A 15,482-nucleotide genomic window follows, 5' to 3' on the forward strand; every position below is an offset into this window, starting at 1 on the left:
GTTTGTCTTCCAACCCAGTTTGTGGCTGCCTAATTCTCTCTTTGCCCCTTTGTTTTGTTAACCCATTCAGCACCTAGTTTGTAGGACCGCACCTCTGGATATATGGAGTAGCACCAGGTGAATTGTTGGAATAATAGAAATGTATTGACACAGGAGGTGATTTCCCACTCTCTTCATCCCACGGGGCAAACACTGAGTTGTGCTAACCAGGCCGGCCCGTGAGCCTGTGCCTTCATGAGATTTCAGAGGGAGAAAACAAGAGCTAGGCTGAAGTCTGTTACATTGCAACATCAGCACATCCAGTATTCGAAACAAACAGCAATATAAAAAGCAGTAGGCAAAACCGCCATCCAACTCATAGAGTGGATCGAGCATTTTTAGAGCCCCGAGATATAGATCCTGACAATGCAGAATTCTGTCCCCTCTGTGGCATCCTGCCCATGCAATATCATCAGAAATGTTCACAGACAATAATACATTATTATCACAGACAAATTATACAGCTGTCTAAGAACAAGCGCAGATATAGGAGGTTTTTCTTTCACCCAGATGGTGGGGTATGAAATTGCTGCTGAAGTAACAGTCTAGGCACTTGAAATATTATTGTTAGATTGTTAAAAACTAAATAAATTAACATATATAGAATAAAATAAATACATAATTTAAAAAGCTTTTTTTTTTACAAACAAAAATATCTGTTAAATTATTTTTCTATGTAAAGTCCCAAAGTTCAGTGTTCTGGGGCTTGCAGTCTTTCACAGTTAGCTCATCAAACATACAGCTGGAGAGTCCAAAAAGCAGATTTCTCAGTGACTACTGGAGTGCTTGGCTTTTCAGTCCTTTTTGTTTTTTCCTTCATTCTATAGCCCACAAATCTCTCCTTCTTCAGTCAAAGACTTTTAGAGCATATGGAATTTTACTGGCATTTTAAATCCAAAAGATAAATGCATAAACAAACTTCTATGGGGGAGGAGGGGAAAGAACATCACTGTCTCTTTCTTTAGCCTTTTTCCTTTCCAGATTCCCTTTGACATAATCTACTTGGCACTTGGAGGCTCTGGCATTTTGAGGAAACAGTCGTAGAGCCCAATCGATACATCAGCTTGGGACTAAGGAGTCTTCATCTTCACGGACATTGGGGAAATGCCTCTAGTTGGCAAAGTTTGCAGTTGTGCTTTTGGGTCTTTTCAGGAGGTAGCACATCCCAGCTGATACCTGCAGCCCAACAAAAAGGATTAAGTTTCTAATGTTTCTTGGGTCCAGGACTATACTGTTGTTTTTTTGCTGTTGTTTCATTTTTGTTGAGGGGGAGGGAATAGCTACACCAAATTTTCTATTGTTGAGAGCAATGAGAAGAAGAAATACGGCTTCAAATGTCAAAATGAAAAAGCTGAGGTCTATAGGTCATAGTATTCCTACTGTTGCATCTCTACCAAATTTCACCCCAAACAGCTCCAAAGCACCTACCCTTCTGGAATGATAGATCAGATCTCTCCTCGGAAGTAATTCCATTTGGTAGAAAGAGCCCAGATTAGTGCTCAAATCAAAGCTTTGCCACTTACTAGATACACAATCTTAGGTAAGTCTCTTTGAGCTTCAGTTTCCTAATCCATAAAATGGGAATAATACTTGTCCCATCTGTCTCGTAGAATTATTGTGCAGGTAAAATGAGATGTAATGTTTCTAAAAGTCCTTTGGAACTACAAAGTGCCATTCAAATGTGAACGACTATTAGAAGAGACTATGATAAAGTGGAAATAACCTGAGCCTTGGATTTGGAGGACCTGGGTTTGAATTCCAACTCTGCCATTTGGTAAAAATTAAGTTCTTAATAAATGGCTTACCTCCCAGTCCATACCTGTGTGACCTTGGAAAAGTCACTTAATCTAGCTACATGCCTCAGTTTCTTTATCTGTAAAATGAGGGGGTTGGCCTATATGACCTCTAAGGTCCCTTCCTTTCAGTCCTAAATCTATGACCTCTTTTTTCACAGCAACTCTGCAACTCTATAGTTTACCTTCAAAAGGAAAGTTCCAACTACAGGAGGGAAGGTAAAGAAGCCGGGAAGACAGATGTCAGAAAAGGGAAAAGGATCAGGAGCCAAATGACAAGAATTGGAGAAAGGCCGTAACTAAGGTTAGGAGCATTTTCCAGGGGCAAATGGAGCACAAAGCAGCTAAAGTTAGAGAAGAAACATCATTTCTACCAGCTAGGAGGCAGGTAAGAGAGATTTCCAGAAGACCTGAACATTCCTAGAGCAGGAATCCCTAATCAGGAGTCCATAGGAATTCATAGACAGATGTCCAGGGGGTCTGTGAACTTGGATGGGAAATCAATTACATCTTCAATTCTACTAAGCATTTCTTGCAAGTATGAAATTTTTAAACAGAATACGATTATGAGATTGGGTCCATAATCTTCGCCGGACTGCCAAAGAGGTCCAAGGCATTTAAAAAGGCTAAGAACCTCTGTCCTAGAGCACCCAGAGAATCTGAGAGCCAGCAGTCATCCTAAAAAGCCCCAAAACAGCTTAATCATGGGTGGGTCTAACCCTGCCCCCAGGACAGATGCCAGAATTCTTACCGTAAACACTCCGGATTCCCATCAGTGGGCCACAGGAGCCCCCAACTTCACTTTCTCTTCACTTTCTACATCATAAACTCCTCTTTTATGGTACCTAAGGAAGAAAAACAAACTTCATCAGCAATAGCCCTGGCAGAGCAATCATCAGTCTGTAGAAGGAGAAAAAAGCCTAGGCCCCTCTTACTTCATTAGATTTCTTCTTACTGTTATCACTCCCATGGAGAGAGGGAAAATGAAGCCCAGAAAATAGAAATATCTTGGCCTAGAAGCTGCATCAGATACATCTTCAAGATAGTAAACTATTAAGCAGAATCTGCTATTACTCTCTGCTCCCCAGGAAAGCCCAAACATTCACACATTATCCAAAGAGCCACCAGACAAAGGCTTGACTTGCCTTTTGATGGAAGCTGGCTTTGACTAGAAGAGGGTTATGGGATCAGGCCAAATTCCTCTAACTGATGCCCTGACTACTCAACAACAAGTCTGACATCACCAAAAGAGGATCAAAACTTGGGAAGAAAGGGAAACCAGGAGAAGACTGGATGGAATTTGCATGGAAATGAATAGGACACATAAGAATAGAGGAAAATCCCTGGAGGACAGGGGTAGGTTCTAAGCCAGTAGGTTTTGCCTTGGGTACCAATGAGTCCATTTCACCCCAGGAGAAAAGAGGTTCAGACTTAACTTATGAAAGCAACACAACAGTAAGCTAAAAGCCCAGTCTAGTTTATTTGCATGGGGGGAGGAGATTAGATAGGATTTCTATCTACCCTCACCCTTCAACACCACTCCAGGTTACACTTGCAGATGTTCATGGTAAGAGGCAGAGAGATGATTTAGCAGAAGTACCCCCAAATGACCCACTTACTACAACCTGCCAATGGCTCTCCATGCCTTCCCATCCCTAGAGAGACTGTAAAGGATGTTTGACCAAGGGAAGAAAGAACACAAAGGGAATATGAGAGTTATTTTCAAGTGTGGAAGAGGACCTAGACTTGTTTTGTTCGGTCCCAAAGGGCAGAGCCAAGAGCAAGGAGTGCGAAGTTTCATAGGGAAATTTAAGCTTTCTAAAACTAGAATGTGCTGCCTCTGGAAAGAAGGAGCTTTGCCTTACTGGAAGTCTTCAGACAGGGAGAGGAGGGGGAGAATGAGCATTATAATGTTAGATATTGCAGTAAGCACTTTTTACAAATATCAACTCATTTGATCTTCACAACAACCCTGGGACGTAGGTGCTATCATTAACCCATTTACAGATGAGGAAACTGAGGCAAACAGAGATTAAGTGATTTGCCCAGGGTCAGGCCCCCAGACCCACTGTACCACCTAGCTACAGAGGGGCTGGATGAACACTTACTGGATGTGTTGTGGCAGGGATTCTTTTGGGGTTGTAATTTCCAGTAGATGGCCCATGAGGGCCCTCCATGGTTCCTTCAAACTCTAAAATCTTTGGTTCTGTGACCACAAGTAGAATACCACCAAGATGTCTTACCTGAACATGAGTAGCCCAGCAATGATGAGGAGACAGACTGAAGAGAGCACTACTGACACCACAGCCAAAATTGTTGTGTGGTCGTAGCCATATAAGGGGTTTTCCACGGGGAGACTCAGTCCGTGGCACCGTTCTCCATGGTATCCTGTTTGGCAGCTGGTGGGAGAAGAGAGAGAATAAAAACTTGGTCCAATTGCTTGAGTTTGGTTCTCTCTCCTTTTTGGTGCTTAGTAGGGGAGAGCTGGGCTCTGGAGACCAAGGGCTGAATGTCCCCAAACTCCACAATCTTCATCAAGAACTCAGGGAATTACTGAAGAATACATGTACTAGGACCATTAAATTTTCATCTAGTCCAAGCCACTCGGACTTCTCTGGCTTTTTCTTTGGAAAAGCAACACAGTCCTGTGAAAAACTTAGAGAAGACCCTACAGTCAGAACCAGGAGGGAAGAGAGAGAAGGGAATCAGCATTTATATACACATACTATGTGCTAGGCACTGGGTTAAGTGCTTTACAAATATTATCTCCTGGGATCTTCACAACAACCATGCAAGGTTGCTGCTGTTGTTATTCCCATTTTACAGTTGAAGAAACTGAGGCAGATAGAGGTAAAGTGGCTTGTCCAGGGTCACACAGCTAGCTAGTGTCTGAGGTCACATTTGAACTCAGGTCTTCTCAACTCCAGGTCCAGTGTTCTATCTACTATACCACCTAGCTGCCTTCTTCCAGCTAGAAGAGACCTCAGGGGCCATATAGCTCAATCTCAACATTTTATAGATGACAGAGTGTCTTACCCAAGGTCATAAGCTTCAGAGGTGGGATTTGAACCAAGGTCTTCTGACTCTGGAGTCAGCATTCCTTCCATTGTAGCATACAGCCTTTATATCAAGATTTATATTCAAAGACTTGAGTTTGAATCCCAGTGCAACTGCTATTTATTATTTGTGTGAACTTGGGCAAGTCACTGTACCTCATCTGTAAAATGAGGCAGTTAGGCTGCTACAAAGGACCCTTCCAGTTCTAAATTCTATGGTCCTATGGACAATACTTATGTTCCTGAGTTTAGAAGTATTTGGTGCTTCCTGGTCTCCATTTGCAGATTTCTTGCCTGTCCTTATCAAGGCTTGCCCCCTATTTTCTCTTCTTTTGCTTCTTCAGAGCCAGGTAGGATTTGTAGAAGAAAAGACAGTGAGATGAGAAGCTTTGTACTCTGTCCCCGAGGCTGTTAGCTTTTCCCTCTAGCACCAGGTTTCCATTTACCGGGCAGTGTGGGGACAGAGATCCCTAGGTTTGTGAGAGATCAGTATCCAGAAACACATGGCTGACATCTCCTTAGGCCCTTAGAAGCCCTTTGTCCCCTGGCCAGTGTGGCTGCCGGGAAGGGTATGTCTCAGTTGATGTGGGGAGCATGTGGATAGCTGACATCCTAAGCCAGATCCACAGAGCCTCCAGTGACAGGAAATGCCGACTATGTCAGAGCTGAGGTTGGCCCTAGATTTCTGCCTTCAAGGGGCAATGGAGGGTGGGGGAAACAGCTCCCAAGAACTTGCAGCCCTGACTGCAGACATAGGAATTAGTAACAAAGGTTCCTGCATCCATCCCTCTGGCCAGAGGAATTCATTCTGCCTGTAACCCAACCAGGATTTAAGGATTCCTAGCTGGGTGATTAAGCTGTCCTGGGTTTTTCTGGGGCCTCAATCTGACTTCTGTTTGTGATCCTCTTAACTGCAATTATCATATAAATAATGGAGGAAGGGGTGTTATGACACGTGTCTGGGAGTGGCTGACCCCCTCCATGGTTCCACATGGCTTGAATGACTTCTTTTCCTCCTCAAGATATAGGTAGCGCCCAGTGGGCCCTGAGTTCAAGCTCTGAGGTGGTTTTTTGGCCCATTCTGCATGATGAATTGTGAAGTGAGAGAGCTCCTCTCTCAGGATGATGGGAACCTCAAGAGTTGCAAAGAGTTTAATATGCCTGAATAGGAAATCACTTCAACAAAGCCTCTAACCAGCAGCCATCTGCCTTCTTCGTGAAGACCTGTTCTGAGGAACTCACTACCCCTTGAGACAGTTCTGTTCCTATACAGATTGCTCTGAGCTTTAGGAAATTCCCTAAGTCTGCCCCCTCAGCAACTTCCGTTCATTACTTCTTGTTTGGTTGACTTGGACCCTGAGAAGAGAACTAATCCACTCCCTCTTTTATACAACAACCCTTTAAATACTGAAGGCGGTTATCATGTCCCTCCTGTAGGGAGTAATTAACCTTGCCTGATTTATCTGAACCCCACCTGTCTACCCTGCATCAGGCCCCGCCATACCCCCACCCAGAAATAAACTCAACCCTCTCCTTAGCTCATCTATACTTTCAACTTCCAACCCCTCCCCTTACTCCTCCCCCACCACTCCCCAGACTATTAATAGGTTTATTGCTTTGCCAGAAGCAGTTTTGTTTGAGTTCTCCCAGTTTCCCTAGTATAGACCTGAGCCAAAGTGTTTCAGGCCTAGATGAAAACTTGGCCTTCAGCCTCAGGACATAAGGAAACGGAGAACCCTGCCTGGTTTCAAGCATCAGATCATCTCACAGTGGCCAAATAGTCCCACAGAATAAAACAAACAGATCAAGATAACATTTTCCTTCCTTAGCTTGATCACACAGAAAGGACAGAAACATCACCTAGTTCACCTGGACCAATGAAAATGAGAGCAGAGGCACAGAGCTCATGTTAAATCATCTTCCCCTCCTTTTTGAAAGCAAGTGCTAACCCTAAGTCCAATCAAATCCTAATTCCAATCAAATGAGATAATATTTGTAATGTACACAGGAGACACTATATAAATGTACTTCCTGGAACATAGTAGGCACTATATAAATGCATATTCCCTTCCATTCCCTCCCTTTCCCCATCACATGAATGTATCAGGTTGAAGCTTGGGCTGCTGGACAACCCTAGCAGGCAGAGCCACAAGGATTATTTTAGGCTTTCTTTCCTGTGCTGGCTGATTTTCTAGATCTAGATAGGGTTCCTACAACACTTGCTCTCTGGGAAGAAGGCCATATCCCACTTAGGCTGCAGAGATAGGAATTCATCTCCTCTGCTCTGGGATTTCTCCAGGGTGGCATAAGGAAAAGACACAAAGGAGACAACCCATCACAGACATCTCTTCTGAGGCTGCTGTGAGGGAGCTTGGCTTCTGCCTCCTAGAACAACTGGAGACACAGCTTGGCATCACACTCTCTAAGGTCCTCTCACTCTCCTCTCTGAGAACTCTTGGATGCCTGAGGGATTGATCCCCCAAGCAATGGAAAGTACCCAGCTACAGGGTTTTCAGGCTGGGGGCCTTCTGGGAAAAAAGGACAGCAGGGTAGCTGACCATGCACACATCCTGTAGTTTATAGAGTGGAGGTCAATGAGATGGTAAGATAAACATGGCATAAATTTCGGCCCTATTCCCCTTCTAGTACCTTCTTGCCAACCTCCACAAAGCAGAATGCTGCTGTCTCCCATCATGAGAGACACTGGGCAGTATTCTAGGGATTTATTCTCCCAGAGCAAGTATGAGCAATGCAGGTTGCTCCCTGGTCCTTGGTATATGACCCCATGTGTCCTGTGGGCAGTCTGATCTTGCTCTCTTCTGTTTTTCTACTACTGCCCTGTTCTGAAAAGTTCTCTTCCTGTGCAAGGAAAATTAATTTTTTGGACTCCCCAGTCCTTCACCTAACCCTCTCAGGTAGCTTACTCAGATGATAGAAATAAAAATCTTCATCAGAGCCATGAGATTCAGTTACATAATCCCTCTCTGCCCCCATCCTGAGTCAAAAGGATAATAATGTAAACACCCTAATATACCCACTCCCCCTCCTTTACAGACACCTCCCCACCCGACTCCTGGCTCACACATTGGAGGGAGATGAGCATATCTCCAAACATGTGGGTCCATTCTAAGCATCTGGGGGTGGGATCAAGTGTCCTGCCCTGAGCCAGCCACTCAAACTCTGCACATTCCTCCTGTGCTGTGTCCCATTTCAGAGCTCATCTTACAGTAGAAGCAAGAGCCACTCAGGGTCTCAGAGATGCATCTTCCACCCTCTCTCAGAGCATAAATCCAGACCCTATCAGGTACTACCACTATTGGGGAAGTGGTAGAAAGAGATCATCAAAGCCACAGAGGGAGTCAGGTAAAGCCCAAGAGTCAGTCAGACACCTCCTACAATATCAATACCTACGTGATCAAAGGATTACAAACAAAAGTCAGACTGAGCTCCAGAAAAATCCAGAACCCAGATCTCCCAGGACTGTTAGGAATCCTCACCATCCTAACTGGGATCACCAGCTTTCTCAGGCTATGGGGCTAAAAAAGCCTTTGCTAATAATTCCTATGTGTCTAGTCATGTCTGCGGATTCTTGGGAATTGTTACCTCCACCCTCCATCGCCCCTTGAAGACAGAAGTCTAGGGCCAGCCTCAGAACTCTGACATAGTCGGCATTTCCTGTCACTGGCAGCTCTGTGGATCTGGCTTAGGATGTCAGCTATCCACATGCTCCCCACATCAACTGAGACATACCCTTCCCGGCAGCCACACTGGCCAGGGGACAAAGGGCTTCTAGGGGCCTAAGGAGCAGTCAGCCATGTGTTTCTGGATACTGATCTCTCACCAGCCTAGGGACTTGTTCCCACATCATGTGCCCAGTAAATCTGAACAAGGAGCCAGAGGAGAAAGTCAGCAACCCCTGGTGCAGTCAGTGTGCATTTCTGTCTCCATCCACCAAATCTTGCCTCCTCTCTCCTCCAAATCTCAACTATCCTTGAAGAGGTAGGAGAGAAGAAAATGGGGTTTAAGACAGTGAGGTCACATGAGGGGACTGTGAGAAACAAAGGACCCCCCCCCAAGAAATCTGGGATTGTCAAATACTTCTGATCTAATGCTGCAGGTTACTTGCAGTGACCAGCCTGAGGTAGTGGGTGGAGTGAGAGTAAGAGACCGTGTCTGAGCCTCCAGCAGCAGAGCAGAGTGCCTGATATCCAGCCAGCCAAAGCACCGGACCAGTTTAGCTTGGGGAGAGGCATGGCCAAATTCTTGGCTGGAATCCAGTTTTTGTGCCCTCAGAGCTACTGCCTCCACCCTGGGTAGAAAATGCCAAATTTTGTTTTGTTTTGTTTAAAGATTCAAAACCTCATTCCAGTCTCCAGGTTTAAATTAGGTGAGAAAACAAGTATTTCCCTGGCTATTACCAAGCCCCACAAATACTACATTGCTAGTAGAGACCTAGAAGGCATCTTAAAGGAAGAGTACTCACAGCTACAAGTAAGGAGCTACTAACTACAGAAGAAAGACAGAGACCTTGTCTTGCTAGCTGCAAGGCATATGAAGTGTGGTACCTTTAAAAAGCAAATAGAATCGCAGCAATTAGAGGTGGATGAGACTTATCAAATCATCTGAACACCCTCTGTGGGGTTAGCAGGCAGATCACTCCCCATAGCATTCTCTTGGCCTTGTTTTAAAGTCTTTCATGAAATGAGGCTTCTTCTAGTATTTCCTCTGACTCTTTGTGCTCGCCTCTGGGACACTAGAGACATTATTCTCAGGGAGTATAGCAGTGTGATCCATCTTTGTGCTGGGCCTCCCTCAGCCCCACATTCCATCTCTGAGCCCAAACCCCAGATTGCCCCTTGAGGCTGGCACAAGGGAAAATTCAAATGTTGCATGACTTAAGATGAGGTACCCTTAGAATTAGTTTTTATTTCCTATTACTCCTGCATACAGGAAATACTTTCCCACTCCACATATTCCCAAAGACAAATGTTCCCTTGCTTTCTTCGTAACCCCACCAAATTCCTCTCTTTTCCTTTAACTCCCCTCTACCCATCCCTGCAGAGTGTACAACACCTAGGATTGTTGATTTAGATCTGGAAAGGACTTTCATGGTTATCTAGTTCAACTCCATCTTATAGGTGAGGAAACTGAGCCCGGAGAAATGAAACAATTTGCCCAAGGTCACACAGATGGCAAAGCCGGGTTTTGAATCCTGGTCCTCTGATTCCAAATCTTTCACCTCTGTACCCAAGTACACTTAGATCCATACACATAAGTAGCACAGATCTATGTACTCACAAAGATACATATACGAGGGCCAGGAAGTGAGCTGGGGCAGCACCTTCGCATATTTTCTTCTGGAGGGAAAGCCCCATAACCCTTTTCTGTTCTGAAAGGGGTAAAGGGGGAGGAGAGGAAAGGGTTTTCCTGGAAAGGACAGCCAGGTTTCAAATGCCAGTTCCTTAAACCAGACAGCTCATTTCTGGGGAAGGGTGAAGGATCCAAAAGAATGCAAAAATGTCACAAAAGCCTATGGTTCAGGAAATTGCATCCAAATAGGGGGCCCTTCCGTTGACTAAAAATAGTCCCCTCCTCCCCATTTCCGTTCTATGAGAAATTTTGAATTCGAGGAACAGTACGGAGGAGAAACATGGATGACAACCTTCTAAGAGTCAGGGGTCTACACTTACATGCATGATGGCACTCGAAATTCTTTCAGATATTTACATGTTCCATGGATGCAATAGTCCTTGTACTTCCTCAAACAGGGGTCTCTCTTCCGCCCCATTCCCTTGGTTTTTCTTCTCTTCTGCCCATTTTCTTCCTTGCTTGGAGTGACCAGAGCTTGTGGTTTGGAAGAGAATGCAACTAGAAGGACAAAAGAAAGGGTCTCCTGTCAGGTGTCTGTCTGTTCTCTAGAAGAGAGAACACTGGAAACATCTGAAACGAACCCCTTCTCTTACCCAGGCTCCTAGACCCTTGGTTTATGATTACTCTCCAGGGGTGTCAGAAAAATTAATCCTAGTTTTTATGGGCAAAAACTAAAGGGAAATAGCAACAAGGAGACAGAAGCATTTCACAAACCCTTGCAGGGGAATCACACTTCAAGCACAAAGGCTTCCATCCGGTGATTCCATCAAGCAGATTGGGCAACTCTGCCAACCTTGTTCTCCCCCCACCCCCATCCCTGGGGAACTCAGAATTGCAATTGATTCTATTTTGTCCTATATTAGTCTCATTTCCCGAAGTGAACACGATGACCTACTTCCAGGGGAACAGCGTCAGAGAAGGAAGCTGCTTTTTCCTGGGAGGGCACTTGAGGAAGAGAATGAGGAGCTTTTTAAAAATAAATGGCCACTGTCTTCAAACTGCTCAGCCTCAGAAGATAATCAGCTCTCCCATACCATGAGCAGGTCTGTTTTCTCAGTGAGGGTATACCAGCTTATATTGGTGCTAAGAAGCAAAGAAGAGACTTCAGCATTGTGGTTAAAGTCAGTAGACTAGCTGCCTAGATCAGACAATATAATATAGGGTGTCCCAAAAGTCTTAGTGCAGTTTTAAGCTTCTAATGGCTTAAAAATGTACTAAGTCCTTTGGGATACCCTGTATTTGCTCTTCTCCATCCCTTCCCTTCCAGTCCCCTCTGCAGTTCATTAGTAAGGCTCAAAGGGTCATTCTCATTCCTCCTTAAATATTCCTATTTATAGCTCTCTCAGGCCTGGGAGGAAAAAATATATTACAAGGGGCAGAGAGATGGAAAATAGAGGAAATGACCAGAAGAGGCTGGGGGTGTTTTTAAGGTTGGAACAGCAGCAAAAGAAGCAGTGAGGAAAATCAGCCCTGCTCCATGCTTCCAGTTGGGGCTAGCAAGGCACTCCCCTTCTATTAGTGCAGGAGCCTCACCTACATCCTTCATCCACTCCTGGGGTCTGGAAAGAGTAATCTGCCAAATGTGTCTCCCACCACACACATCTGCCATACATATGTTAAGTGGAAGAGTCAGTTTCACTAACTCTGGTCATAAAGGGGCTTAGGATGGGGAAGGCAAAAGGTCCCAGAAAGGAAGAGTCTCAGCACGAAAACCAAAATTGAGAGCTGAGAAATGGAAATGGTTGGTGGTAGCAGTGGAGAGAAGAAACCACAGCTAGTACCAAGCCTCAGGTCCTACATTTCCTCTGTCCCCTATTCTCTGCTTCCCTCTAGAGCAAGAAGAATTCGTAATCTTTGTGTATGTGTGGCATAAATCCCTTGGGCTGTCTGACAAAGCCTGTGGATCCCTTTTCAGAATGTTTTTAAGTGCATAATATAAAATACATAAGATTATAAAGGAACCCAATTATTTTCAAATTTGACTATCAAAATATAAGTTTTTAAAGTAGGTTCCCAAATTCCAGGTTAAAAACTCCTGATCTAGAACCCAGTGGGAGACTGAGGGGACAATTCCTGCAAAGGGAATAAAAGTGGTCATGGGTGTGTGGAAAGACAGGCCAAGGAAAACCCAGGGATGGAGGGAGAAAGTGACAAGGTGACAGAGTCCCTGCCCCAGGGGAGAGAAAAACGGTGACAAGCCTACAGAGGTATGAGGAGCAGCCTGTGTGGGTGGAGAAAGAGTGAGTCACAGCCCAAGCCCTACCCGAGTGGGGGCTACACCAAGAGAGCCCCACCTCCTCCTGTTTGGGGGGAGAGAGAAACTCTAGAGAAAGGGCAGGAGCACAGGCCAGGACAATGCAGCCTGACTCGGTTTATCCAAGAGAGAGAAGACAAATTAAAGCAAAGCTCCCCAAGGCAGCATCACAAGGTAGAGAGGAGGAAGCTGTAGGCTGTTGGCCTGCCAGGCCTTCTGGTTGCTGCTATACTCCAGGTTACTATTTTCCTAACCAGATTATGAAGTGATTATGACAAGCCACACCTCACCCCCACCCCTTCCCCTTTCCCTAGGAATCCAGTCCCGCTCCACCTAGAAGAATTGCATTTGCGAAGGAAGTGGATAATATAATGCCCTGGCTTCTGGACTCTGCACCAGGTACTAGCTAGCAAAGATCAGCATCTAGGGCAGGGGTTCTGAACCCTTTTTGTGTCATGAGGCCCTCTGGCAATCTAGGTTTTAAAAATGCACAAAATAGACTATATCAGATTCCAAAGATGACCAATTATATAGAAATATGGTTGTCAAAGCATTTTCAAAAACAAGTTCACAGACCACAGGTTAAGGAGTCCTGCCTCATCTATGGGGAACGGGGCCCTATTAGACCTAACCCTTGTCCCAGAAGGTAGGGCCTCAGATTATGGATACTCCCTGGGAGAATGGAGCATCGACATCTGAACACCAACCCTGGCTTGGAGAGTTGATTTTAATTTGACTCCTTGGGTCATGTGGTCAGGATGAGCATAATGGTATATCTCATGGAATCCCCAAGTGTCCAGGGGCCACAGTAGCCACAAGAAAGATTCCTAGAGCTGGGGGAGGCTAGGTGGCACAGTGAATAGAGCTTCAGCCCTGGAGTCGGGGGTGGGGGGGGGGTGAGGGAGCGGGGAGGGGACCTGAGTTCAAATCCAGCCTCAGACACTTAACACAAAACTAGCCATGTGACCATGGGCAAGTCACTTAACCCCAATTGCCCTCCAAAAAGCAAAAAAAAAAAAAAAAATTTAAAAATAAAGATTCCTAGACACACAATGGATATTTTTAAGCTGCCTTCACTCTTATCTCCAGGGGGCATCCAATTCAACAGACATTTATAAATGGCCTGCTATGTGCAAGGGACCATGTTGGTCACTGGAGTTACAAAAATGAAAAATGACAACATTCTGGCCCTCAGGGAACTTACAGAAAACACTGATACTCACCTTCTATCTGTCTAGAATCCTGACTTCCCCACCTGGGGAACTCTTCATCATGTCCACAAGTTAGAAAAACAAGTTGAGGAGAACCTAAACCAATGACTAGCCGAACCACAAAGTCTGATCAGAAAGGAAAAAATCACTGACCTGTCCAGCCTCCAAGTAAACTGACTAATTCAGCTGTCCTCAGATGCAAAAGGAGGTTGTAACTGGATTGACTCAAATATAAGAACAAGAAAGAGACAGGTCCAGGATGTGCCAAGATACCCTCTCACTCTTATGGATTGTACAGGACAGCTCTTAGAAATTTCCCATGAAACAGGACATTCGGAGCCTCTGCTTACCACCTGGTAAACCTTTCCATTCTGCTATTCCAGGGCTGATAAACATCTCTAGTTCTCTTCTTCTCTCCCCAGTCATTGCATAGGGAACCATGTAAGGATCTGGGTTCTCCTTAGACTGTCTGGACTTTAACCCAGGATCAGATTCACTCAGAAATCCCCATTGAGATGCATTTAACTCTGTGATGGCTGTCTTGGTCAGATGCTTGGGGTTGACACACTTACCTCTAACAAGGTCACGTTCAGTGTCCTCCAGGTCAAGGACTTCTGTTCTGCTAACTCGTGAATGAAGCAGCTGGTTCAAAGATCCAGTGGATGAATCGGGGTTCTCTGTCCCCCGATTCTCCGATAGCCGGCTCTGAGCTCGCTCTAGGCTCTCTCCACTCACCAACGCAGAGAACACTGTAAGCCAGAGAAGGAAAGGTGGGGGAAAGAGAGAGCAGTCACTCATCTACCCCAGTGGAATCCAAGTCATCTTGGACAAGCACAGCCTCCTTATCCAATCCCTACCAGAAGGTGTGCCCAGAGATCATGGAAAAGGATATGACGGGACCATGTGTCCCAGGGAGAGAATGAATGAAAGGACAAGACATGGAACCCCGTAGTCACTAGGATCACTTCAGATTCAGATTCTCTCTGGCTCTATCTGTTCCCTGTGCATCCCTGGCCACACCATCATCTCTTTCGTGGAAAGAGCACGGGCTCTCGAGTCCCGGTATCTAGGCTCTAATCTTGCCTTTGACACTTACCCTGTGTGACTTTGGTCAAATCACTTAACCTCTCTGGGCCTCGTTTCTCATAAGCAAAAACGAGGGGTTTGAACTAGGTCATTTCTGGGATCCCTTCCATCTCTAAATGTCTGACCCTCATCCTTCGCTCGCTTCCACGTCTTTGCCCCTATTCGTGTCCTCTGGCCACTCCCATACCTTCTCCTTTTGCCTCCTCTACTCCCCACCCCCATTCTGTCCCCTTATCCTAGGTCTGCATCCTGGTTAAACTGTACAATCCAAGCTGTCCCCCAGCTCCCTCACCTGCAGCAAGAAGCAGCTTAAGAACAAACGATGGCAGCTTCATGTTCCCAAGAACTGAGAAGACCAGGGGCCAAAAATCCACTGATTAACGCACCGCGAGGGTGCGGGGATCCAGCGGAAGAGAAGAGTAAGGGGCGCTCGCTCACTGGGCCAGGGTCTGAGCGACTGCTGTCGGCAGCGGCTGTCTGCGTCCTCCTTCACGCCAGTCCCTCCTCCCTCTTTAAGTCTGTCTGTCTGTCCGAGGATTTTGTCTCTCTCAGTCCCAGCGCCTGCCTGCCTTTATCAGGAGCAGCAGCAGAAGCAGCAGCAGCAGCAACGTCTAGTGGGCTTGGTTCCTGCCAGCAGTCTGAGCTGCCAGGAGTCAGAGCCTGAACTAAGTCT

At 45.6% G+C, this 15,482-nt stretch overlaps 1 protein-coding gene across 1 annotated transcript; it reads right to left on the reverse strand.

Moving 5' to 3' along the window:
* Positions 1-643: 643 nt before the first annotated feature.
* HBEGF (heparin binding EGF like growth factor) lies at positions 644-15,445 on the reverse strand. Its single transcript, XM_069104360.1, has 6 exons — positions 15,102-15,445; positions 14,296-14,472; positions 10,579-10,756; positions 4,076-4,231; positions 2,584-2,677; positions 644-1,215 (listed from the first exon to the last, which is right to left on the reverse strand). The coding sequence occupies exons 1-5, from the start codon at positions 15,142-15,144 to the stop codon at positions 2,605-2,607; spliced, it is 627 nt and encodes a 208-aa protein (XP_068960461.1). The 5' UTR covers positions 15,145-15,445; the 3' UTR covers positions 644-1,215; positions 2,584-2,604.
* Positions 15,446-15,482: the final 37 nt, after the last annotated feature.

This window comes from Petaurus breviceps, unplaced genomic scaffold, assembly GCF_028583685.1.
Source record: "Petaurus breviceps papuanus isolate PSGF00001 unplaced genomic scaffold, PetGlider_PUasm1.0 685, whole genome shotgun sequence".
NCBI classification, from domain to species: Eukaryota; Metazoa; Chordata; class Mammalia; order Diprotodontia; family Petauridae; genus Petaurus; species Petaurus breviceps.